This window comes from Lampetra planeri, chromosome 5 (assembly GCF_965212315.1).
Source record: "Lampetra planeri chromosome 5, kcLamPlan1.2.h2, whole genome shotgun sequence".
NCBI classification, from domain to species: domain Eukaryota; kingdom Metazoa; phylum Chordata; class Hyperoartia; order Petromyzontiformes; family Petromyzontidae; genus Lampetra; species Lampetra planeri.
This window is the reverse complement of record NC_136111.1, coordinates 8,545,444-8,571,687: the sequence shown is the minus strand read 5'-3', so window position 1 is coordinate 8,571,687 and position 26,244 is coordinate 8,545,444. Positions and strand designations below refer to the sequence as shown.

Sequence of the window (26,244 nt, the reverse complement as noted above, 5' to 3'; positions counted from 1 at the left end):
CACCTCTTGCCCCCCCCCTCGCCCCCACCCCTTGCCCCCCCCCTCGCCCCCACCCCTTGCCCCCCCCCTCGCCCCCACCCCTTGTCCCCCCCCCTCGCCCCCACCCCTTGCCCCCCCCCTCTCTCGCCCACCCCTTGCCCCCCCCTCGCCCCCACCCCTTGCCCCCCCCCTCTCTCGCCCACCCCTTGCCCCCCCCCTCGCCCCCACCCCTTGTCCCCCCCCCTCGCCCCCACCCCTTGCCCCCCCCCTCTCTCGCCCACCCCTTGCCCCCCCCCTCGCCCCCACCCCTTGCCCCCCAGGGCTCGTCGCGTCTCGGGCCTGACTTCCATCTCCGTGACAACCAAAACGCGACGCGGTCGCCACCACCCCCCCAACGCCACCACCCCCCCAACGCCACCACCCCCCCAACGCCACCACCCCCCCAACGCCACCACCCCCCCAACGCCACCACCCCCCCAACGCCACCACCCCCCCAACGCCACCAACCCCCCAACGCCACCACCCCCCCAACGCCACCACCCCCCCCAACGCCACCACCCCCCCAACGCCACCACCCCCCCAACGCCACCACCCCCCCAACGCCACCAACCCCCCAACGCCACCACCCCCCCAACGCCACCACCCCCCCCAACGCCACCACCCCCCCAACGCCACCACCCCCCCAACGCCACCACCCCCCCAACGCCACCACCCCCCCCAACGCCACCACCCCCCCAACGCCACCACCCCCCCAACGCCACCACCCCCCCCAACGCCACCACCCCCCCAACGCCACCACCCCCCCAACGCCACCACCCCCCCAACGCCACCACCCCCCACAACGCCACCAACCCCCCAACGCCACCACCCCCCCAACGCCACCACCCCCCCAACGCCACCACCCCCCCAACGCCACCACCCCTCCAACGCCACCACCACCCGCCCCGCCAGCCGGTCACCCCAACCCCAGCGATGCAATTCAACAACATCACCACCACCACCAACAACTCACGGTGGTGACCCAGAGAGAAGAAGAACAACGCCAATGCGATGAGTGAGAGAGAGAGAGACGAGGGGAGGGGAGGGCATCACTGAGATTTCAGAGCGAGCGCAGTCGACGTCACTGACCGCAGACCGCGTCGCAGCGACGTGCAGTGGCGGTAGCGACCGCAGTGGAGGACACGTGAGTTGCCGTGGGGGGCGGGTGGGACAATGGGTGTTTTTTTTATATATATATGTATACGCCGTACAGGATTATAAGACGCGCCTTTCCTCCTGCGCGCGCGCGCTTTCAATCAGAAAGTTGGCGTTGTGCGTCTTATGGTGCAGTAGGCGCGCACGTGCGTTGTGATTCGTCTCTGTCTCTGTCTGCTCCACACGTGGGGGGGGGGGGGGTAGCGGTGGTGAAAAGTGGCGCTTTCACTCGGCGACCCAGGTTCGAGTCCCGCAAACCACTCATTAATAACAGCAGCGAATATCTGAACCGGCATCTGGGAGGCCCCTAGGTAGACGCGGCCTCAAATGAGTACCCGGCGCGGTGTGTAAACATCGCCACTGGGGAGACAAAGGCGGCCGGTCGTGGTGCTGGCCACCCACCCCCTCGTGTGCTGTGCCGGCCTTCATAGGTGCTCGCTAACAGCACTTGCCCCCGGCGTATGTTAAAGCTATACGGGGCATCTTTGTCATTGACCAGGTTTTTCGTTGTAACTTTATTGACAGCGGTGTACACGTTGAGGTGCGTCTTACTTTCCGGAGCGTCCTATACTCCGGAAAATAAGGTATTTGGATTATGGTTTTGATAATAAATTGTCATCATAATTCCTTTGTCGACCATACGTCTTCATTAACAAGTCTTTGTACTTAATTGACGTTATGAGTGTACGAATAAGCAATGATTCATCAACAGAAATCCATTATGATCAATAGCTCCAATACTCCATAATTCATCATCAATAAATCTCCATATCCGTGGTAAATAATGTACGACATGAGCATCACTGTAAATGATCATCCTCATTCCACTGATCAGTCAGGGTCAGGCCCTCTGTGATGTACAGTATCTGCTTGCTTGTCTGCCAGGTTACCGTTGCCACCTGTCCTGGATTTCCCAAGACGTCTTTCTTTTCGACGTAGCTACTCTTTGACAGAGCCGTCACTCGGATTCTGCGAATCGGGGCGACCGCCCTGGACCCCGCACTTTGGGGGGGGGGGTGCGCTTTAACGTCACGGTCGTCAGATGTAATACTTCCAGTTTAGTTTGAAGGCCTCGGGAGCCGCACCCTCCCCCCTATGGATGGCCCTTACTTTTGGATATCTTGTCAGTCTTCCCATGGCATTAACAATTTCGGGTTTTTTCAGTTGCATAATAATAATAAACCACTCAAGACCATGCATTTACGTGTACAGTAGTAGTTCTCACCGATTCTGGCACTGAGATATTGCGCACCTCCAATTAGTACGGTTGGATTCGTACAGTGGGAAAGAAGTTCAACATACATTCATTCTTCCCACGATATGTCGCGGTTTTATGTACCCCAGAGGTGACAACGCGAGCACCACCACCGCCACCACGTGTGTGGGACCCCGCAGACAGCCACTGCAATAAGCGACCACGATGCCACCAATAAGAAAGACGGAAGGTAACGCCACTAATTTTATCTCACACTCCATGGGCGTGCGAATTACTTGGTACATAAGAAAAGTGTACAGCGAAAATTTAAAACACGTAAAACGTGGACTCGACTGTATACTTTATCCAATATGATCCTTCAAAGATCACGACTGGGATTCACATCAGTCAGTCGTCTGCCTTGAGTAACACGGATCGACAAGGGTCAGTTCACTACCAACAAAAATACATTTTAGTCCATCAGGCCAGGAGCCTTTGTGCGAGCAGCAAAACCTTGAACCGGTCTCAAATCCTTTTGAGTCTCATCAGCACGGTGTGGCCTGGCAAAGAAATGCCACTGGGTTTCCTGGTGTTAGAAGGCCATTCACAGAACATTCGTTATATCAAACCCCCTTTGCCATTCAGTGCTCCACAATCAGGCAAGACGGCACAATCATTTTAATTCATAAATCATCTTCAGCCGCGATATTTCCACTGCTGGATGAATGCCTCTCCAAGCCACCGTCAAATTTAAATGCAGATTAAAGCCTGGGCGTTTGATGTGGTTAGAACAGAAGGTCGCGAGTCGAACTCCAGGTCAGGGTTCAACACGGCCCATCATCCCTCTGTGACGGATCGACATTCCATTGTGTGTGTGCACCAACAATAGTGGCATCTGCCATGTGAATGTAGAAATTCCTCAACTGGCTACAAACTACCTAAAAAAACACACGACAGCACCCCCTCCATGCTAAATATTACACGTAGGTGTTTACCTGTACAGGGAATCTAACTTGTTATTTTTTACCTGTGCGGCGGCGGCGGCGGCGGCAGCAGCAGCAGGCGTCCCCGGCTGGCTTCAGCAGAGGGGCGGTTCGCTGGCTCGTGTGGATGAACGCGACGACGAGGTGGATGGAGATGAGGTAGACAATCTATGTTTAGAGGATGACCTTGTGGGGGGCGTCAGGCTACACGAGTGAGGTCAAACAGAGCCGGCTGCACACCTCTTCCATCACCCCTGCCTAACCATGAAGTAACACTCTGCTCCACGTAAACAAGCTGGCCGTACGAGCCTGGCACAGGGCGTTCTTGCCAGCATTTTTTGTAAACGTGTTTAATGTGCCTGGCCGCGAGGTGGCTATGAGATGCAAGTAATGGGTTCTTGAATGTACGCGTGCAGTTGTCGATAAGTGTTATCTCTCTTTACATTGCTGGTGAATTTCTTTGGGTTCTCAAGCGTCCGATCACATGCCAAACACTCATTCGTGGAACGTTTGGCCCAATCGAGAACATTTATAGTGAGCAGGTATTGATTGACCAGGTGTTGGGGTGAGCAGGCGTTGGGGATAGCAGGTGTTGGGGTAAAGTGTTGGTGCGAGCAGGTGTTTGAACAATTATTTGAGCGAGCTTGTGTTTGAAAGGCTGTTGAATTGAGCAATACGTAGATTGAGTTGGCGTTAAGACTCAGAGCAAGCTGTGTGACGGAGCGTGTGTTGAATGGAGGAGTGGGTGTGCGTGTGTTTGTGCGCGCGTGCGTGACCTGGTCAAGGCCTGTGATACCATCAGTAGGCCTGGGCTCTGGGTTGTACTTCGTGCTTTCGGAGTCCCTGACGGTTTGCTCACAATTATTTAGGACCTTCAGTATGGTGAGTGGGCCCGGGTAAAACTACGTGGCAGGGAGTCGGGACCATTCCCTGTTCACCTTGGAGTGCGACAGGGATGTCCTCTGGCTCCCACATTATTTAACATCTATTTCGACCACGTAGTTCGTGAAGCCTTTGATGGCTGTACCGGAGGAATTTCCATCTGGTACAGATACAATGGGAGGCTGTTCGATGCCCGGGTGCAGTCAAGGGATGGCTCCCTCTTGGTCAACCATGTTATATATGCCGATGATCTGGTAATTGCTGCTCGCTCAGAGGGTGAGTTGGAGGCACTGCTGCTGAACCTGAAGCATGCCACGAAGAGGTTGGGCCTTACCATCAGCCCCACCAAAACTAAGCAAGCAGGCCTGGTCATTTTGTACCATCAGACACTCCACCCCCACAACTCCAAATTGGTGATGGGGCAGTTGTGGAGAGAGTGGAGACTTTCCCATATCTGGGCACTGTGCTCATGACTGGCTCCAATTTGACAGCAGAGGTGTCACTCCGCGTTAGTCGAGCGGCATTATCTTTTCATCGGTTGCGTAACGCTGTGTGGAAGCTACCTGGTCTGTCGCTCCACACGAAGCTGCAGGTCTTCTCGGCCACAGTCATGCCCTCCTTTCTCTACGCTTGCGAAACATGGACCCCCCTAATGGAACATCTTCACTGGTTAGAAACATTTAGGCTGGCCTGCCTACGATCCATCCTGGGTTTAACAAGGCTGGATTGTGTCAGGAGCTCACAAATCCTTGAAAGATCTGGACAAAGTTCCATCGGTGAGCTCCTCCGGCAGGCAAGGCTGCGTTGGTTGGGTCATGTAGCCCGCATGCCCAGCCACCGCATGCTTAAACAGCTTTTGTTCGGCCGGATAGAGGGGGCTAAACAGGTGTGATGCGGGCTAGAGATGAGATGGAGTGATGTGGTACAAGAAGATGTGGAGCTGAGTGGACTTGCCGATGACTGGTACCAGCGGTGTCAAGATTGGCCTCTGGAGAAGGCTCGTGAAGGACGCTACTGGGCATTTGGAGGCAGTCGGCCTCCAACAACAACGGAGGGCAGAGGAGCGACGCTCACAACGAGCAAAGCACCGGGTCGCTAAAGCGCAGCAAGTTGGCACAGTAGGGGGCACAGGTGGTGCATCGGCCAGTCATCTCAGTCAGTCGACCCGTGGTACCTGGGTCTGCCCCGTGACCTACACTTCACGTGGCCTCCACGTGCACATAGCCTGGCACAAGCGCCATGGTGATGTCACCGCCACTTAGTGGCGAATGGCGGTTGTTGTTGTTGTTGTGCGTGTATGCTGTGGGGGTGCAGACCGAGCCAGGGCCACACGAGTTAGAGGTCCCCAAGGCCCGTGACGAGGACCGCTTCGAGGCGCTGTCTCAGGAGACGGTGTCGGCCCTCGCGCTCACCCGCGGCTGCGTGGCCGAGGTGACGACGGCAGTGATGGCAGTGGCTTCTCGTGTTCCCACGTTCCCACGTCTCCACGACCCTGTGTTGTCTTGCCTCTCCGTATTCATGGCCCCGTGCCTTCGTGTCTCCGTGTACTCTTGTATTTTCACGTTACGATGTTTTCGTGTCCCGGTGTCTCACTAGCTCTGTGTCTTGATGGTTACATGTATTATCGTCAAGTTACTGTGTTCTGTGCTTAAATGTGAGTTTTTTTTATCCCCATGTATCTATGTTCCCATGTCCCTTCGTTTCCAAGTCTTTGGGTCTTCATGTCCCCATGTCTACACGTCTCTTCGTTTCCAAGTCTCCGGGTCTTCATCTCCCCATGTCTTCACGCTTCTTCGTTTGCAAGTCTCCGGATCTTCATGTTGCCATGTCTTCATGTTCTCTCCATCTTCACGTCCCCCGTGTTTTCATTTTGTCCACAGCTCATGGACTTTAAGGATGTGCTGCTCCAGCACTCTCTTCCCGGGGCCCTGCGCGCAAGGTTTCTCCTGCTCATGTCTCGACTACACCGCAGGTAGCAGGGACCTTCCCACTCATTTAAGGCTGAGTTTACGTAGACGAGGCCAGGTGCAGGTTAAGACACTACTCGCTCCCCACTAGACACCAGTTACAATTCTAGGAGACAAATGATGATGATGATGTAAATAATAATGATTAAACTGGTTATGATGATGATCATCATCATCATGAAGATGACACTGGCAGTGATGACAACAATGGGCAAATAACATGAATAAACGATACTCAGGATAGCAATGATGATGAATGAGACTGGTAGTGATAATGCTGATGGTTATGACAGGGACGATAATGATGCTGACAATGATGATCCTACTCCTAATAACAGCCACGGTGATGATTATTAACATCACCATGACTACTAACAATGGTAACAGTCATGGTGACGATGTTGATATTTTCTTATTTTATATTTATATAGAGCGCCTTAGCTCAAGGTGCTTTACATAGTTTAAAAGTGGTACAAAAATATAGTGACTTAGATGGCAAGGGAGTGCAAAGGTCGAAAAATGAGTGACCGTAACAGAGGGCATATGGGGTCACGAAAGGGCAGAGGAGGGAGGAGACGGAGTGGAGGGGCGAGGGGAGGGAAGAGGAAGGGAATGGGCAGTGGAGAAGAGGTGAGGCTTCGAGAGAGGAAGGAAAATGAGGTTAAGGAAGGGGACTGCTCAATGTACAGGGGAAGTTGATTCCAGTGGAGGGGTACAAAGCGGGAGAAGGATCTAAAACGAGATCGAGCACAGAGAGAAGGAAGGAGACAGAGAGAGATACAGAGAGTATATTGGGAATGGTGAGCACGAAAGGGGGGCACAAAAATCCATGAGAGGCTGAAGATGAGTTGTGGATGACCATGGAGAGATGATAGTAGTAACGATGACAATGATAACGTCTGTGATATTAACGACGATGGTGATGATAATGTGTGACGAAGTGTATCAGACGTGCAGGTGCCCGCCGGGGAACTATCCCGTCTCACGCTGGTCTACTCGTCGCACTGGCACGGGCAGAGCGAGACATTGAGGACCCTACACGAGCACTGCCAGATGTGGGTGCCGGTCAATGGCCGCTACCTCCTCCTCCGTCCCTCCTCCTCCTCCTCTCCGCCTCATCATCTCCCCCGCACCCAGCACCACCACCATCATCGTCATCATCATTCTCATCATCATCATTGCTCTCCATCATCCTCACAGTCGTCCACCACCATTGCCATCATTATGATCATCGCTGTGGTCATCGTCATAGCTATTGTTGACCATCATCACTTCGTCATAGCCCTCGTGTGACATCACACCCATACATTTCAATACCTTACTGCAGTGGCATTACAAATTGCGCTACGACCGAGCCCTTGATCAAAAATTGAAAGGTCTTTTTTCCCACCCTCCTTCCCTGAACGAGGATTCAAACTCGCGTGGGACGTACACGGCGCGGGTGTGTAGCTACTAGAGCAGAGAGCTCTTCCGTTGACACTGACCGAGTGACTGGAGCCGCATGCAGAGGAGGTGTTTGTGTGCCCGCGCGCTCAGGGACACAACTATGGGGGGGGGGGGGGTATGTGGTAGACAACTATGGGGGGGGGGGGTATGTGGTAGCGTCATGCGACGCGTAGGGGCCCAGTCGGTCACAAGGGGGGGGCCCCGAATCAACAACAAGATAAACAAGTAAAAAAATGTAAAAAAAAAAAAATGTTACCAAAAAACTAAGGAGAACAATAATACATGATTGTAGCCTACACATTATTGTACACGGGTTAACACACATCCGTAGCTATTTCACTAGAAGTGAGTCGGGGGAAGGGAGAGAGGGGGGGTCCACCCCGTTGAAATGAGTTGTTGCGCCCCTGCCCACGCGTGTGTGTGTGCGTGTGTCCATCTGTCCCTAGGAAACAGAGGCTTTTGGATGTCGCCATGAGGCGGTTGCAGCTGGTGCACGAGCAGGTAGTGACCTTTCAGGGCAGGGGAGGTCACCACCTGCACACCACCGCCTGGCCTTGCACGAGCCCCTCAGCTTGTGCAACCTGCCGAGGAGTTGACTGAGGCTGGGGGTCGATTGTGTGCAAGGCCGTAGCCATGGAGTCAACATTGGAGGGGACCAAATCTTCCAGGGGGTCTGGGGGACCCCCCCAGAAAAAAAACTACATTTGAAAACTAATTTCCTGCCATTTCCTGCCTAAAATATAAAAAAATTAACTAATACATAGGATGGAATTTTTATTTATTTATTACAATAATGTCTGATAGTGTATTGTATTACATTGCTCTGTTTTTTCTTTTTTACCTTTTCTTGTTTCATTGTATGTAATGGCAGAGATTAGGGATTAATAAAGCACAACCATAACCACAATCATATATATTGGTGTGAACATCGCCACTGGGGAGACAAAGACGGCCGGGCGTCGAGAATCCAAGTCCCGGGCGAAGCCGGGTAGTAAAGCTAGTATAAAATAAATTTATTTTATAGCAATATATTGGGGGGACATTTTGAGCATATTTGAATATTGGGGGGGGGGGGGGTGTGTGTGTCCCCACAATATATATTATAATTACGGCCTTGATTGAGTGAGGCTAGTGGAGAATGTGAGGCCTGAACGTGTGAGACAACCGAGGTAAAGTCGCCATGGAAAAAGGTCAAAAGTCCATGAGTCGGTTCACTTTGCGAGTTTGCCTTGGCACACAAAATCGACCGGTGTGTGATCCAACACCCCAACCAACACTCCACCAAACACTCCAACCAACACTGCACCGGTTGTGTCGCCAACATCTCCACCAAAAACATCACCCAAAACCTCATTCCATCGGTCAGCAAAAAGTTCACTTAAAATACCACTCCACCCCCTCACCAGTGATGAGGCCAAAACATTACGAAGACCCATGCAGCACCATAGCCACTCCTTGGCAGTTATAGCACAATACGATTCACTGATTAACTCAAATTATTACAAGCACCCATATACAATCCTGCCCTCATCTTGGCGCGTCATATCTGGGCATGGCTCCCTGATGATCCATAATGTCTTTTGTGTGGTCCTTTTGGTAACGAACAATACAAAAATATCAATATCATCAGCCATTATCTATCCACTGCTAGATGAAAGCATTTCCGCACAATTTGTCTTTTCACCAGCGAATAAAACGTGTTTTTTTCCGTAACCGCGGACCTGACAAGAGGGCAGAATCCGCAAATAATCTTTACATTTCCATTTAAAGCTTTCGTGACTGCAGGGATTCATCTTCTTGGTTCTTTCGGTAAAGTCACGTAGAAGGGAAGTAATAAAATAATAAAAATAAAACATAATAAAATAATTCTCACGACGTTTCGGCCACAACGCAGGCAGCCTGAGTACGGCTGCTTGCGTTGTGGCCGAAACGTCGTGAGAATTGTTTTATTATGTTTTATTTTTATTATTTTATTACTTCCCTTCTACGTGACTTTACCGAAAGAACCAAGAAGATAATCTTTACATGTTGAGTTGAATGTCAATCGTGTGGGGCTTTTCCTGAAGACGCGTCAATGTCATTTTTTCTCAGGTGAGAAGAGTTGCAGAGGAGAGAAAGCTGATTCGCTGGGAGAAGATGTTTATGAAGATGACGGTGAGAGATCGACGACGTTCATTTCGAAGCCATGCGATGCACGCAACTTTATTATGATTTTGTCGTGTGAGTGTGCGTGTGTTGAACTTCTTTGGCACCGTGCGTGTTTTTTGGTTTGTCGATGGGTGGCTAAATCACAGAAAGTTGCCACAGGTGGGGTGCATATAACCAATCATAGTAATTGGTTTTTACCCTTTTAACTGGTACAAAATCTGACACCTTTATACAAGGCATCATGTTTGCAATAACCTCAACACAAGAAGTCAAAATGCAAACAAAAAGAAACAACTCTGATGATGATAATGATATGCACTGTCCTTGAAGTTGATTGGTCCACACCCGAGACAGCTTTCTTTAGAGCCTAGTCTCCATTGGTGTTGGACCAGATGACGCCAAAAGGCGTACAACTTTTGTACCAGTTAAAAGGGTAAAAACCTATTACTATATTTTGCCACTGGTAAAGGAGATCTCATAGTGTAAATAACCAATCATGTCAGTTAATCCAGAGCACCTGGGCCCTCCTGCCAGCGAGCCTTCAACAACTCCACGTGGCCTCAGAGTGACAGCACAAATGCTGTGGTGACGTTGCTTTAGTGGCGAATCGCGGTTGTATGTAAATGTTTATTTGTCTGTGTATGTGTCTGTGTGTGTGTATTTGAGAGTGTCTCTTTGTATGTCATGAAGGAGTGGTGCTATGAACTCAGTTACATAAACTCAATTCCAGGCCACGGATAACATCAGTGGAAAGTGATATCTGACATGATGCTTGGCCTCCTGTAGATCAACTCAGCCTAAAGTGAGTACAGTACCGTATCTGATGTATCACCTTACCCAGCACTGAGGAAGACAGATTCCGAAAAACGATGTGTTGGCCACCCCACCAACTCGTGCACAGTTTCAGCCTTAATAGGTGCTCGCTAACGGCACTTTCTCCAACAGGCTGTATGTCTATACGGGGCAGCTTTGTACGACTGTCTGTCCGAGTGTACATACGTGTACAGCACATGTGTGCGTGTACGTGCCTGTTAGCGAACATCTGTGTTTTCTCACGGAACCCTGACGGGCCAGGCAACTGACGTTCTTGGAGCAAAGTGGCCGAATATGGTGGCGTCTTTCATGGAGGAAGCGACCCAGAGGTACGTGAACATCAGCAGCGAAAAGTGAACGACAATGTAAATGTCCGTGTTAGATGTTGCTCTGCCCCTAACAATAACTCGGCAACCAGATACTACCCCTTAAATCAAGACACGAGGCAACCAGACCGAACCCCCAATCCATAACAAACTAGAGAACCAGACCCTGCTCCGAACTAGCCCCAGCACCAACTCCTATCGGATCGAGTGGGGGGGGGCACAAGAACTGTTGTGTGGGGGGGGGCACCCTCATAACCGCAATTCACCGCTAAGGAGCATGAACTTTGGTGTGGTCAAAGGGAAATTTGGTGGTACAGGGCACAATCCAGCTTCCACCTATTTAAACTATAAAACCAAAAGTTTATTTTTATTTTACCGGGTAAGACCCACTGAGCTGTATAGCTCTTTCAGAAGCGACCTCGCCACAAATTCTAGCGTAATCAAGTGGCTTATCACGTGGACATTTATAGCAGCCAAATACTCTAAACGCATGTTTCTAAATGTGGAGGGAGAAACCGGAGGACCCGGAGAAAAATCCACGCGACCATGGGGAGAACATCCAAACTCCAAAAATACAGGCGTCGGGGTCAGGATCGAACACACGACCTCCTGTAAACCAGGCGAGGTAGTTAACCAGGCGAGGTAGTTAACATCTCGCCACCGCGGCACCCCAACTAACAAACGAGCAAGCAACCCCCAGCTCTTCTCTCCACGGGATGAGAGTTTTCTTTTTTTTTCCTGAAGCGTGCGTCGTTTGACACGTGCTGTTGGACACGAGTGTCTATTTAAGTCGGGGACGTCTTGTCGTGTTGTTGTAGGGGAGACGTCCGGAGTGTTCAGAAAACCTCTTCCGAAGGCTTCAGTAAAGGCAACAGTGATGAAGACGTGGATGTTGATGACGATGATTATGACGATGAAGACGATAGTGATGATCAAGACATGTTCATCCCAACTGTAAGTGAAAGAAAAAAAAAGCATTACAAATTTAAATATGCCTGTAGAACGCAGTATAGAAAATATTTGCATAGCTGTACAGATATTCTTAGGTTTTTTTCGGTAAAGTCACGTAGGTAAAACATTAAAATTAATATTAATAAAAGTAAAATAAAATAAAAATCACGACGTTTCTGTACAGATCATTGAGTGTTATCTGCACACGTGAATCGGTTTTCTCCACCTCGCAAAAACACTGAGGACTCAGTGAGCCTTTACTGATTATAATTTTCTTACTCGCAATATATTCACGTTACAGAGTTATCTAAGTTAGCCTGGCGGAGTGGAACCTTGGTTAGACCATTTGAATTTGGTTTTGGACGATTCAGGCCATCATCGATCCGGCACCTATAATCCTGCACAGGAGGGATCCTCCAAGTTCAGACCGTGTGGGTCGCAAGGAAGCCAAAGCTTGGTCTCCTAATTATCTTTCGATTTAAAGCTTTCATGACTGCAGGGATTCATCTTCTTGGTTCTTTCGGTAAAGTCACGTAGAAGGGAAGTAATAATAAAAATAAAACAACCCCCCTGGGTCCATTAATGTCGTACCGCTTTGGGGAAGGTCAACAGTGGTCATCCCATGGGAATGCGGAATTTCCACCTTAGGATCATTATACACGTTGATGAACTTTAATGAAACTGTTGTCGGATATCGCCACGGAAATGTTTGCCGTTCCATTTCCCCCGAGTGTCTCATGGCCCTTGGGGCAGAAGGAGTGCCACCCCTCCTCTGTTCCCTTGAGCAGAGAGACAAAAGCTTAATCTTTCGACTCCGAGTTGTGCATCACGCGATAATGAACCTCGTGTTGTGTTTGTCTGAGATTGCAGGAGCGACACTGGAGGAAGCGACCAGCTCCCATGTCCATGGCGCCTCGTAGACGGGAGTTCGGCACTCAGACTGACGCCACCGCGCAGACAGACACTGACGCCCAGGCAGACACGAGCACGCGGACGAACGCAGACACCCAAACGGATGTGCACGCGCAGACGGACACGCACACGCAAACGCAAACGGGTGCCCAGGGAGACGCTGGCACACAGACGAAAACCGCCGCTCAGTCGGACGGAATCTCCCAGACGGACAGAATCTCCCACGTAGACACGGGCGCCCAGACAGACACAGACGTGGTGGACGAGGAATATGTCCCTCGGCCAGACCCATTGGGCCAGGCGGATGGAACCCTGCTGCTGGAGAACGTCACGTGCACGGACGCCGCCAGCCAGACGGAGGCTCCAGCAGAGGGGAGGTGAGGAGGGCCGAGTGAGTGGGACACGATGGAGTAGAACAGGAGGAGTAGATGCCAAACGTTCCTGGTTTGGCCCTGGTTTAAAGATATCTGGGCTAATGCTTGACACACGAGACGGGCAAAGTGCGAGACTCTCTGTGTAGTGGGCGGTGCTGGCAAAGGAGAAAGTGGGCCCGATGAGTGGTAGGTGGGGCCACAGACGTTAGGAACGGCGAGGAGAATCGGTGTGGTTGTGTAAAAGTTGGCGGGGCTGACAGAGGGAGGTGCTGCCAGCTCACCATGTGTCCCGGTTGAGCATCCGAGAAATGTGTGGTGGCCTTAGGAGGGAGTGAGGGAGATAGCAGAGTGATTTCGCCTGACCTCCAACCACGAGAATTGAACGCGTACCCTTCAGATTGCGTGTTGAACGTTATAACCACAGGAGCAACCAATCATCTGCTATCATGAACAGTAATAACAACAACAAAAACTATTCCAAATATGCACCTTTGTCAATGCTTCTTTGTGCTCTTTTCTAATTTTCTTCCATTCGCTTTGCCAGTGCCCATGTGGCTGATCCATACATCACAATGTGCAATATGCGCCAACTGAAAACGCTCATAGCCCCGGTTATAAAAACAAACCTTTTCACCAAATAAACAAATTCGGCGTTCTGCACACCGAGTGCACAGATTGAACTCGTCGCCTGTGTGTATGAAGCGTGTCCGTGCGTGTGCGTGCCAGTTGTGGGGAGCTGTAGTACGGCGGTTAGCGCGCTGCGTTACGAACCCGGTGACCCGAGTTCGTATTCCCGCTTACGACCACCACCGGCGACGATTATCTGAACCGGTCCTGGGCCCTCCCCTAAGGTCGACCCAGCATCAAACGAGCAGCTGGTACGATGTGTAAACATCGCCACCGGGGAGACACATGCAGCCGAGTGTGGTGCTGGCCACCCGACCTCCCATCGTGCGCCGCGCCCGACATCATCATCATCGGTGCTACTCGCTAACAGCACTTTGCGCGCAACGGTCTGTTGAGGCTACACGGGTCCTGAATCTTTGTCTTTGCGAGTGAGCGAGACCGCTCGTGAAATACGTTGAAAGTGCGGTGATGAAATCCGAACGACCTTTCTTTCACAAACACATCAGACGCTGCGCTATGGAGGAGCGAGTTTCCTCGCCCCTAACGGCACATGGACGCAGCACTCGCGCCGAGATCATTTACCGCAACTTCAGTTCCGTCCAAATGAAATTTCAGCGAGCGCCGTTGGCAGAGGTGTGGAAGGGAAAAAAAAACCCGGGCAGGAAAAGAAAATCTAAAACTTTACTGCTGTCGTGAGGCTGAGTGCTAAGACAGGGGCTGCCCTGATTACGCGCTCAAACAATGCGCTCTCTATGAAACGCGAAAGTGTTGCGCTGCTCAAACAAGTTGCGGGCGCGATGTTTATCTCACTTTAAGCCCCACTCGTAAAAAAAAAGAACCGTAACATTTTAATTTTGGGCGGGAAACGGTGAAACTGATCAACGCGAAAAGGTTTGACCAAACAAACCTGCTGATCAACAGGATGTCTGGGGAGTGGAGTTGGGGTGGGGGGGGCTTCGTCTAACAGTCGATTGATAAAGGTCTGAAAGTTATTGAGGTGGGGGGGCACAGCGATTCTCACCATGCGCTATGAATGAAGCTGGCGACCTGATTTTGATTCAAGGGGCCGGAGCTATCAGTGGTCGCGAGTGACATCGCCACTGGGCCTGTGCCCTTCAGCAACCCACACTGACCACTGCGGTGAAACACAACCCCCAAGATAAACACGGCGTGGGGAGGCCTTTATCCGGCAGTGGACTGATCATGGAAAATTATAATAATGGTGATGATGAATTTGACTGTAGATATTTTACCCACAGCTTGGAACTAAGAGCCGAGGAGACGTTCAACACCTCCAGCATTGCGACACCCAAACCCCGATCCACGGAGGAGACGGTGGAGGAGGGGAGCGAGAGGCAGCCTCAGGCCGACGTGAGTGCTGACGACGTCCATGGCAGAGACTCTTTTCTCACGAAGGTCCAACTGCATTGGCATGTTTGGACTGTGCATGCGTTATTAATAAGGCAGAGTTTTTGCTTCATTTGGGAGGAAACCGCAGCATCCACAGCACGGCCACCACACGCACACACGAACGAGATGATAATCGAACGTTTGCATGGATGGGTTCGAAAACCCGCTTGGTGTGCAGGTTTACCCTCGCTTCGTGCGGGTTTCGGTTTTTGCAATTTCGCCTATATGCGGCTAACCTATTTCTAGTATAACATTCTCAATACATTTCGATTTAAAGCTTTCGTGACTGCAGGGATTCACATTCTTGGTTCTTTCGGTAAAGTCACATAGAAGGGAAACAATAAAATAACATATATTTTTTATATTTTATTGCAAATATTTTTATTATTTTATTGTTTCCCATCTACGTGACTTTACCGAAAGAACCAAGAATATTCTCAATACAGTATTGCGGTTTTGAATTCACTCACGTGCGGGCCATGCGGTCGGACGTGGGACAGCATTGTGGAGTGTGCATCGTGTGCGCTACTCGGCAGGCAGCTTGTCTCGTGCGGTTTCGCTTTCGTTGCGCCCGTTTTTGCAACGCATCTACTACGACCGCATAAAGCGAAGGAAACCTGTCACTGGCGATTCCTGGACACCTTCGCGGAAAGCGGATTCAGGAATTTCACAAATCTGTGTAGCTACTACCAATCTTTACCACAATGTGACCGCTCGAGATTTGTTGTCCTTCCCCCGCACCTACGATTAGTACGGTTGGCTACGTACGGTGCGAAAAAAGTTCAACATGCATACAAGATTCCACCAGTGCTGGATCAGAGTCTTTGCAACATTGGGCAACGTCGTTAGCAAGCGGTTGGAACCGTTGGACCAACGTTGCCCCAACGTTGCACGTTAACCAGGGACATCGCGACTATGAACCGCCTGAGACGACAACCGCTACTGAATATTTTGTGCTCAAGTGTCTCCGACGGGGCCATTACAAGGTTCCTTCCCCCCCCCGCCCCGCTTCCGTTCCCGTTCGTTGTCGTCATTGCTGCTGCTGCTGCCACCGTGGTGACCCTTGCCGTGCCCAGGTGTGGGCGAGCAGGTGGTGCGGGGGCGAGCAGGCGGTGCGGGGGCGACGTTCGGGTCGGCTCCTCATGGACCGTCGCTCCGAAGAGGCGGCGCGCATCGAGGGCATCCTGGCGGCCCACGGGAGACTGGCCCCGGTGCCACGCGACCGTGCGGAAACTCGCAACAAGGCTCGCACACATCTCGCTCGGACAATATTTCAATTCTTGGCCATTTCAGTCGTCATTCATTCTTGCTCTCTGTCGTTCAGTCGCTCATTTGTTTTAATTCATTCGCACACTCATTCTTTCTGGATGATCTTCATGTTTGTTTGTTGTAGTACAGAGTTAGACTGATGGCCTTAATCTAAGTTGTCTTGTGGTTGTTGTTGGTTGTTTGACTTGCATCCCACTGGGATTTTTGCACACAGCGTTGGTGTACGGTGTTTTTTCTGCAATATTTTGCTGTATTTTCTTGGATTTTCTGTTTGCACTCGGTCACATATTCACTTTAAGATGTTTTTTGTTCATGTTTTTGTTTTTTGTTTGTTGCGGTTGCACCCGATTCAAGAGCCGAATGGCTCACAGGGCTATACCTAATAAATTAACTTGATCTTGAAATTTTCGTGCTTACGGAAACATGCAATTGGCTCGCACACATCTTGCTCAGCCAATATTTAATTTCTTAGCCATTTCTCTTTCTTCCTTTCAATCAATAATTCTTTTTTTGTATCATTCATTTACATACTCGTTATTTCTGGTCGATTATCAAAACATTTTCTCACTTTCCGTGTTAACATAATTCCCATGGCCTGCTCAAAATGCGCGGGGCCGTATGTGTGTACTTATACGTTGAACTTCTTTCGCACCGTACGTAGCCAAACTGTGTTAATCGGAGGCCCTTATCCGGCAGAGAATTGATAAAAAGGCCGTATATGCTTAAGTGTTGAATGGACATGGCAGTCATTTATCCGCGTCTCTGCATCTCCCCCACCCCTCCCCACCCATCCGCGCCCCGTGATGTGCAGCCTGGGATCTGTGCCGCGGCGCCGCGTTCTTCCCCTCCCCAGTGCGGCCACCTCGACCCCGGCCACGACCCCAGCCGCCTCCCTCTCCCTTCCACCTGCCACCCCTCCACGCGACTCCCCAGGTGGGGAGCGGTGGCGCAGCCGTTCGCCTGGCGACCCGAGTTCGATAGGCGCTTGTGTGTGGACACGTGGGGAGCGGTGGCGCAAGTTGTGCTATTTACCCGGCGACCCGAGTTCGATTCCCGTTCGCGGCCAACACCAGTAACGAATATATGAACAGGTCCCAGGCCTCCCCTAGGTGGTGTGGTGTGTAAGCATCGCCGCTGGGGAGATAAAGGCGATCGGGCGTGGTGCTGGCCACCCTCCCCGTACTGGCCTTCATAGCTACTCGCGAACAGCACTTGCTCGAACAGTCTGTAAAGGCTATACGGGAGATTTGTCTTTGCCTTGGTGCAAACCATCACCTAACAACCTTCATCTCATCCAATGAACACGATCACCATCATTCCATTTACTTCAACACCTCCACATCATCGTCGTCATCATCTCCATTACTTCCACTCCTCATCATTCTCATACCAATAACTTTCCTCCTCGTCCACATAATATACATCACGTAGTCAATCTACTTTTAGATGAAGGTCTCCCACGATGAGGGCCGTGGGGGCTCTTTGATCATACTTCACCACGCTAGTCAGTGCAGGTTAGCGAGGATCAAATATATGGGAGCATTGATGTACAGCACAGCACAGGAGTGTATTGTTCTGCACCGCCCTCTGCTGCCCACAACTTAGCGCAGCCTGGCAACCGTCGATGGCAATCTGTTCCACGTTGGACACCCGTCCAAGATAAACCCTGCTTCGTCAGAGACCTGAAGAGGGACTGGTCCCTTCTGGGTGACGTGGTCACCGATGGTTGCTGGCATATCGGCTTGTTGGGGAGGCCTGTTGGCCCAGCTACAGACCTGGCTCAGCTTAGATCCTGTCCATTCTTACCAGTCAAGATTGACGATGCATCAAAACTGTGGGGATAAGAATTATTTTCAATAAATTTCACATGTACAATTAAATCATTCCCATTACAAAACTCTAAATCATACATATTTTAAAAATATATTGCAATGGATACACGTGACGACTACGGCCAACAATGGTGCTGCATGGATTAGAATGAAAAAACAATTCTGAGCATTAACCGTTACCACGATGCACATTCATGAAACCACGAGGGGCAAATCGTTACATGCCTACTCTCTGCCCTCCACAGCCATAAATAAAACGTTTAAAATACGCATGAGGTTAAAACAATTTCACATTGTTACTTTTTTATGGCCACATCCCCTACCACGTTGACCGTGTTACATCGCAACTCGCCAGGGGCGGCCTGCGAGGATCACTCCCCGAGCAGAGCCGCGTGGCCTGCATTGTGCCGGTGCAGCCCGATAACAGCTGCCTTGGGAATCATGGCCAGTCTCACCGAGCTCTCACATCACGCTTTGCCCGCTTTCGAATCGTCGTGGGAATGCGGCATGGTCAGTTTTATAAGGGCTATTACAATTGCAGTGGGTTCTCCAGTGATTTTTGTTGTTGTAATGGATCTGGTCCCTCCACAGAAGCTGGTGTTCATGGAATTTCTGGGCAAGCGGGGACCGCAGACACACTCTGCACCCTGGGCCAGCGATGCAGCCACGTCGACCGAGACCACCCACGTGGAGAGTCCACCGTTGAAAGGGAGCGGCGAAGGGAGGCCCACGTCGAACTAAAGACCGGCGAGGAGTGATCCACCACCACCACCCGAGTGACTGTTTCACGTGGAGATGACATGCTCGGCATGACAAGACTAACCAGGTCAGGAGTGGAGATTTCAGGTTGAATAGAAAATGTTATTAAATAAAGTCAATTTGAAATGTTTTATCCAGGAAAGTCATACGTGATTTTGGTTACGTTTAGCCCCTACGTTTCTTTGCTGGTGTGCAAGTGATAGATCAGACCAAAGTAAATCCCAAATTCTTTAAAAAATTCACCCGCTAGAGAAGTTTCACAACGCGCATGAGTGTAGGGCTGTAGGCGGTCAGACATACAGGTTTGCCCTGCCTCCCACAAGCAACTGCCGAGCTGTCCAACAAATACTGTATGCACATCGCACACAACTGTGGTTCTGTTCAACCTAGGACTCGGATGACTTTCAAATTGAGGCTACAAACGCCGTGTCGGGTTTTCCAGTCCGAGGTGATAATGCGTGCAGGTGGATGAACTGGAACAGTAATGTGGCTTCATCATTGGCACTCTCAACTAGATAGAGCCCACACAGCTTCCTATGACCTTAGAGCATGGATGAGTATCATGAGTAAGTGGGATTAGAATAGGCCAGAACGATGATGGTAATGGTGACGATGGTTATAATGGTGATGATTTTATTTGTGTATGGCAATGTTTTCCAGAGCGGTAGCCTTTTCGCAGCCCACCTATTACGCGTTTTCATGTTAACTTAAAACACAATACCGTCATCTATACGAAAAAGACATCGTCAATTATAGTAATGGTTATGATGGTTGCAGTGATGATGATGATGTGACGAGGACACCGGGTAGATTCGGACCGGCACCTGAACTCGCACCCAGCCTCTGCAGGCCGAGCTTTCCAGACTGCGCACATCCCGGCGCGCACAAACGCAAGGAAACGGAGGAAAGAGACGACAGCACAGGCGCGTTTGGTTTTGGTTACAGGACTATTACAAGGTTTATTCATGTAATGTGGCAAGACGGCAGGGGGACACAGCGCCTTCTCACTTATATCTTTGAAATGAATAAACAATTTCAACTACGTTTTAACTTCATCGTATGGTACATGGTAGTGTACATAACTGGTTTATCTACATACGCGACTACAGTTTTTCGCTTTGATGGTTGTTTCCATTTCCTTTAGTTTTCATCGGAAATATAATGCTTACGATAATAATTACATACTTGGAGACATTACAAAAAATTAACAATAATTAATAATTACGGTTGTGTGCGGGAGGGGGTGGGGGGAAACACTGATTGCGCAGCCGACGCACAATTAATGCACATGATTTAATCGTACAGCACAGCGAAGGCACTTAAAATGTCTGCGGAGGAATGAATGAATGAATGCATTAAAAGGTGTGCTCCCATGTGGAGCCGTCGAGCGCCTAGGAAGTGACATTGGTCAAGTTTTTAATTCATACCCAACCACACACACCTTTTTCGGAATCCAAGACTCAGTCCATCAAAAAGCACTTGCAGTGAACACACTGGCACCGCAAACAGCCTTCCATAATTACAGCGATCCATGATCGAGCTTGATTGACAGGCAGGTTACCCATTGCGATCACGCAACAAAACTCCGGCCAGGTGTACAGCAGCAGCAGATGAGGTGTTTGGCGTACCAGAGCTGACCACCGTATTGACAGCGAGCCCTTTACTCTCTCTCTCTCTATAGTACCTCGAATAGTGAAGAAAGTAAAACCAGAACCGCTCATTTACATTCGTATCTGTAATGCTCTTATGTTACCTTAATTATGTTTTTTACATCGCCATACCTTCTCCCGTACAATTCGGCACGTTTAGTCTGAATGTTTGCAGCGGAATGACAGGAGAGCACAATGCGATGAGCAAACAACAAAAAGCTCGCACGTGCATTTCCCATTTAATCTGCAACACCTGGAAGAATTCACTCCATTATTATACAATACCTGCCCGTTATCATTTGGCACAAATGACCCGATCAACACTGGTCCCAACTCAACCCGAACCTGAAACCCAAGCCCAGTCGCGTACCAATCACCAATGTCGTAAAAACAGTCGTAACAACGGTATGTAGGCAGGGACAACATTCGTCACGGATGATATATGGCATCGTAATTCCAGGACAGTTTGTACCACACTGCAACACCACTACGAGACCACGATGAGAAACAATGACTTCTGTTTGTTTATCTGACCAGCAATAGGCTGATAAAAGATTATGGCTAATTTCAGGATTATGGGTCAGGATTATCGTTAAGTGTTCGGGCTACAGTATGGGAAAGTAAAGTTAAAGTTAGAGGCTTGGGCTGATTCTGGGGCTAGGATTAGCGTCATAATTGTTACTGTCCACCACTAACATAATACATTTATCCAGACTCACCGAGTTTCAGGAGTGTCCTTGCACGATGATTCGTCAATCCATCGTGAAGGAATTGAGTGTCAGGATTGTTGGGTGGCTCAATATGGCAATGTTTAAGTCCTGAGCCAGAATCCAACGACAGCAACGTTTCACGATTTCAGGCACAACATCAGTGACTTTATGAAAAAAACACAAACCTAAGTTTTTTAAATACAAATGCTTACAGAGGGTTACAGCTTATGAATATATCCGATGATTGGCATGTGACAACACGTTGTCCACAGAGCGTGAAGGCGCGTCATCTAACCCAGCCCAAGTGACTTTAAGTAGAACCGTGGAGTCATCTTCCGGAGCAATCTCCAGTGATCACCCAGGACGAGCGACTTGATGAGGTTTCTTCGCTTCATGATACGATTGATTTCAGACTGGCATCAACGGGACACATGATCTATCCACGGCTGGATGAAGGCCTCTGTAAGCCGTTACCCATCCTGCAGTGCCAGTCAGAAACTAACAGTATGGCGATGCTCGTGTCCTTTAGAAGCTGTGGGCCAGTGATATTCCACATTCCCATGAGAGAGCCCATAATTCTCAACGAGCATAACCACTGTCGCACAAAGGTGTGATGCTTAATATTGACCCCAATAAGGTGAGTGGGCCACCAAGGGAGATTTGAACACTGGTGATTACAAGTCAGCTGGGGCGTATGGAAGCTGGCAGGGCTTGATAACCTGGGTTAGGATTCAGGTTTCAGCCACCTGTGATTAAACCAGACTTTCAAGCGTCGTGAGTGGATGGCCTCGACTCAGTCACCATTGACCGCACGCACCAAAACTTAACAAGTAGATTTTTCACTTAATTCGACATTCTGGATGAGGACTAAAACACTATTTTGTGTGATTGCCATGAGATGAATACTTAATCAACAGGGCATGTGAGAGGACACCACTCATGATATTTGAAGGGACATTAGTAAATCTGTGATGTCCCCTTCCAGGACATGTTCTTCGTAAGGCGTAGCGCAGTACTTCACGACAACTAAGAATGGACATGTTTTCATCCAATGACAATGTGATTACAACAGCACAATCGCAACTCAACTGGGATATTTCATAATTATTTGGCATTCAAGACCCGTTTCAAATGTCAGCAAATTTGGCCCGCTGCATCGCCAACAATTTCCAAGCAAGAACCTTCAGAAGTTCATATTTATGGATGCTATTGTGCGGGATTATGGTGTGGGAGACATCAATGCCAGGGTCAGTGGAACAGCAGTTTTGTTTTGTGGTGTCTGCGTGGCCAACCCCAAAACAGCCTCGTTAACTTTTTTGATAGCCAGCTTTGTGTAAAAAAAACACCACCACAAATTCTCATGAAGTCACTTCGTAAAAAAAAAATCTACCAGCTAGTTTTACAGCCTGGCTTGGGTGGATTGCTTTTAAAAGTAATTTTCTCTTCCAAAGGAATAACCTGCATTGACTGTATAGTTATTGCTAGGGGTATGTCAGCTCCTGGCGATTCAATGTATTGTCGATTTATATTTGCCATGATTCAATAAACAATGCTCTTTTTAACACTGCCGTAAATGCAACGGCATTTAGTGTCTGAAAGGGTCATTATGAACTCTAAGTGAAAAGAAAAAATATAAATTTTTACACGAGTAGATGAATGTACTTTTTTAAGCTTTGAAAAAAAAAAACGATGGAATGAATTGATTCACCCTCACCCCCAATAAAGGCTCCCCACCCCACCTGATGAAGGTTGTGCGCGCGCTGAAAGCGGTTTGGCAAGTCATGGCAATACAGTAAACGCTGACGAGTCTGGACTTAGAGAACACTAATTAACAGAACGTGAATTATATCAACACAAAATGCTTTAAGGGAAGCTCACCCAACGCTCTTTGAGGTCTGTCAACTTAGAGTAAGTTTATTGTTCTCTCTTTATTTATTTAAATACTCTTGATGTCTATGAAACAAGATTTAAAACCTTCACACACTTTGGGACCGCTAGTACCGTACCACCCTCTGTTCGCGAGCGTTCCAACATTTGACCGCGCAAGGCAAATGCACCGTACCGCCAAGCACCATGGGCACTTGTTAAACCGAAAGCATGGAGCTGAGAAAACAAGCAGGAGACAAGCGTACACCGGTACGAAGACGACGTAAAAAAAAAACCCCAAGACTGGAAAAAAAAAGCCATACGGAGGACGCGCGGTGTGCCACCAGCGCAGGACACAAGTCTGCGTACAACCGCAGCGGCGTGCAAGGGTGCCGAGGAATGGACACCGCTGTAGTGTTGTTTTTGGTAGCGTGAAAAGATGAGATGCACCGTCAAGTTTTGCAAACAAAATGATGCTCTGAGACACGCGCTGATCATGTGGCTACACCCACAAACACACGCACGAATGCACACATTCACATTTTAAATTGGTCTGTTTCTGGGAAATAATTTTCGTCGATTTTTTTCAGTTTTTTTAAAACCATAACACGGGCACTTTTTTGTCATTGAAAAAAAATTAAGTAAAGGAAGCTTATTTGCACGGAATGAGTCGCACAGCTAAAGCGCGTACAGGTACCGAGAGTGAGAATTCCGTAAACACAGCCCCGCTTGCCCCCCAGCAAGCAAGGCCTGCGCAATCCGCCGCTTTGCATGCTGGGAAGGCAAGGTAGCTTTCAGCTGGACTCCTCTCCACCGTCAACAGGAATGGGATGATAAAAAACTATATTCACACAGTAACAACAATTATAGTAAAAACAGGCATGTGGCCTCATATACCGTTACGTTCAGGACGAGGCTTTATGCAGCTCAAATAAAGTGGGGAATGGCACTGGTTCAATTTAATTTTCCTTAGAAATGACAATCGTGTCCTTTCACACCTCCGCGAACACTTCACAAGTCTGACCACTCACTCACACTTTCCATCGCTTACCCTCTACCTTCTTTGCCTTCCCATCCCTCCGTGGCACTCCCGTCCCTCACACTGCTTCACAGCTAACTGAAATGCATTACTTAAATTGACCCGACAGTTGGCACATCATTAACCGTTTCAAAATGTATGACCTATTTACAAGACGGCCCCTTTGGCTGAGCGAATCCGGCCACCCAGCGCTGCCGGTGGGACGTCCCCCTTTGCTTTGAACTGCGCGTCACCGGCGGAGTTGAAGAAGTGCGGGGGCTACGCTCGGCCTCGGGCCTCCAGTACAATCGGCACGCTTCGTCTGCACTTGCGACTGTCCGTTCCTCGTCCGGCGACACAGCGTTACCAGCGTTCACTCCTCCGTGCCACAGCCTCTCCAGGAGACGAGGCTTGCGCTCATGAATGTATGAACACTACTAACACTGTGATGCACCCCCCCCCTATCCTCCCACTCTGCCTCTACCCCCACAAACACCCACAACAACCAAGTCGAGGCACCTCCACCACCCTCCACTGCAAATGGGACGGCGATGTCAGGCTCGCCTGGCAAACAAAGCTCGCGGCAAGCGTGATGCGCTTGACATGGAACGCGTGCGAGTGCGTTGGTGCAGACGCTGCCATGAGCGATCGGCAGAAAGGATGAGGGAGCACCCGCCGCCACCACCACCACCGTCGACTCGACCCTACATGGGCGGGTCGGTGCTGTTATGCCGCGTCTTGCGGACCGTGCCATCGTCCCGTGGCAGCGCACGCTGCAGGCTCGACATGGCGGCCGTCTTCTCGAGGTCGATGGTGGCGTACACTTCTGTGCGCCGCGTCGGTGTCTGTGGGAGAGGCGTGCCTGGCGTGCGCGGAGTGCGTGGCGCCGCACCGCCCCCCCCGCCGTTCTCTCCCTCGCTGCTCCCCGCCTCATCCAGCTCCACCTGGATGTAGTTGAGCGCCGCCAAGCCCCCACTGCCGGCACCGCCCGCGCCATGGTGATGGTGGTGGTGATGATGGTGGTGCTGCAGCAGGCTGCCGCGCCGGAACTCGAAGCTGAACACTGTGGGCGCTGCCTCCCGCTTGCGCAACAAATCGGAGTGGCCCTTGCCGGCCACCGGTGCCTGGGCGTCCACCAGCCCCGCGGCACCGGGGTGGTATCCGTTCCGCAGCGGCGTGCGCACCGCTGTTACTGCCGGCTCCTCGCGCACCGAGGGCAGCGTCGGCCAGTTCTCGTAGTTCTGCAGAGTCCGTCCGCCCACCGGCACCACCGCCGCCGACACTACGGGGTTCCCGTTCTGCCCCTCCACTGCTGCCCTACTGGACGTCGCGCCGGGCGTCTGTGGCGGCAAGCCATTGACGTTCTCGTACACCAGCCGGTTGTTGTTGCCGCTGGCGCCGTGGCTATTACCGATGCCTGGTTCCTTCCGGCTGCTGGACGACACTGGGACGACAGCGCCTCCGTCCTCCACGTGCACGGTGGCGGCGTTAGCATTGGTGTTGGCGAGCGTCACGGCTGACAGATGCTGCTGCTGAGCGTCGCTATCCTGGTGCTCGCGCCTGCGGCGCCGCTCCAGCTCACGTTTCTGCGCCGGAGTGGGTCCCAAAATGAACTTGGCTCCTTGCGACTCCAACTGCACCTGCGGATTGCGCTCCTCCATGGAACCGCGGGGGCCCGTGGCGGGCCCCGGCTCGGCTGACGATGTAGTGGAAGCAGCGGCGGCAGCGGATGCGGCCGCCGAACCTCCACTCGCTCCGTTTGGCGGGGCGCTGGCCGAGCTCACGGCAGTGGCACCACCACCAGACCTGGAGCCGAGCTCCTCGTGTACGTTGGAGGTGTTCACGTACGTGTGTACCTGAGGAATAGCAGATGTGGGGTTGGGGGGCAGGAGCGTGAAGAGAATGGCATTTACTCGCACGAGAGCCTCAAGCGT

The 26,244-nt window shown here is 50.6% G+C and overlaps 2 protein-coding genes across 5 annotated transcripts in view; one reads left to right on the top strand and one right to left on the bottom strand.

Moving 5' to 3' along the window:
- The first annotated feature begins 1,694 nt into the window (after positions 1-1,694).
- On the top strand, positions 1,695-20,117 carry LOC144718791 (uncharacterized). Of its 2 annotated transcripts, none has more exons than XM_078594335.1 (14): positions 1,695-1,757; positions 2,518-2,618; positions 3,425-3,510; positions 5,548-5,664; positions 6,114-6,205; positions 7,142-7,255; positions 8,093-8,147; positions 9,738-9,800; positions 10,869-10,936; positions 11,752-11,887; positions 12,755-13,173; positions 15,057-15,168; positions 16,284-17,409; positions 18,900-20,117. In XM_078594335.1, the coding sequence occupies exons 2-13, from the start codon at positions 2,594-2,596 to the stop codon at positions 16,614-16,616; spliced, it is 1,620 nt and encodes a 539-aa protein (XP_078450461.1). In that variant the 5' UTR covers positions 1,695-1,757; positions 2,518-2,593; the 3' UTR covers positions 16,617-17,409; positions 18,900-20,117. The 2 variants fall into 2 exon arrangements, with proteins under 2 accessions (XP_078450461.1, XP_078450459.1); XM_078594333.1 differs by having other exon boundaries at positions 3,422-3,510.
- The window catches only part of LOC144718790 (fibroblast growth factor receptor substrate 2-like), a 34,810-nt gene continuing 28,561 nt past the window's right edge, over positions 19,996-26,244 (bottom strand). For all 3 annotated transcript variants that reach the window (XM_078594330.1, XM_078594331.1, XM_078594332.1), the window contains exon 6: positions 19,996-26,166. In XM_078594330.1, coding sequence (XP_078450456.1) covers positions 25,015-26,166 — 1,152 coding nt within the window. In that variant the 3' untranslated portion in view covers positions 19,996-25,014. The remainder of the gene's footprint in view (positions 26,167-26,244) is intronic.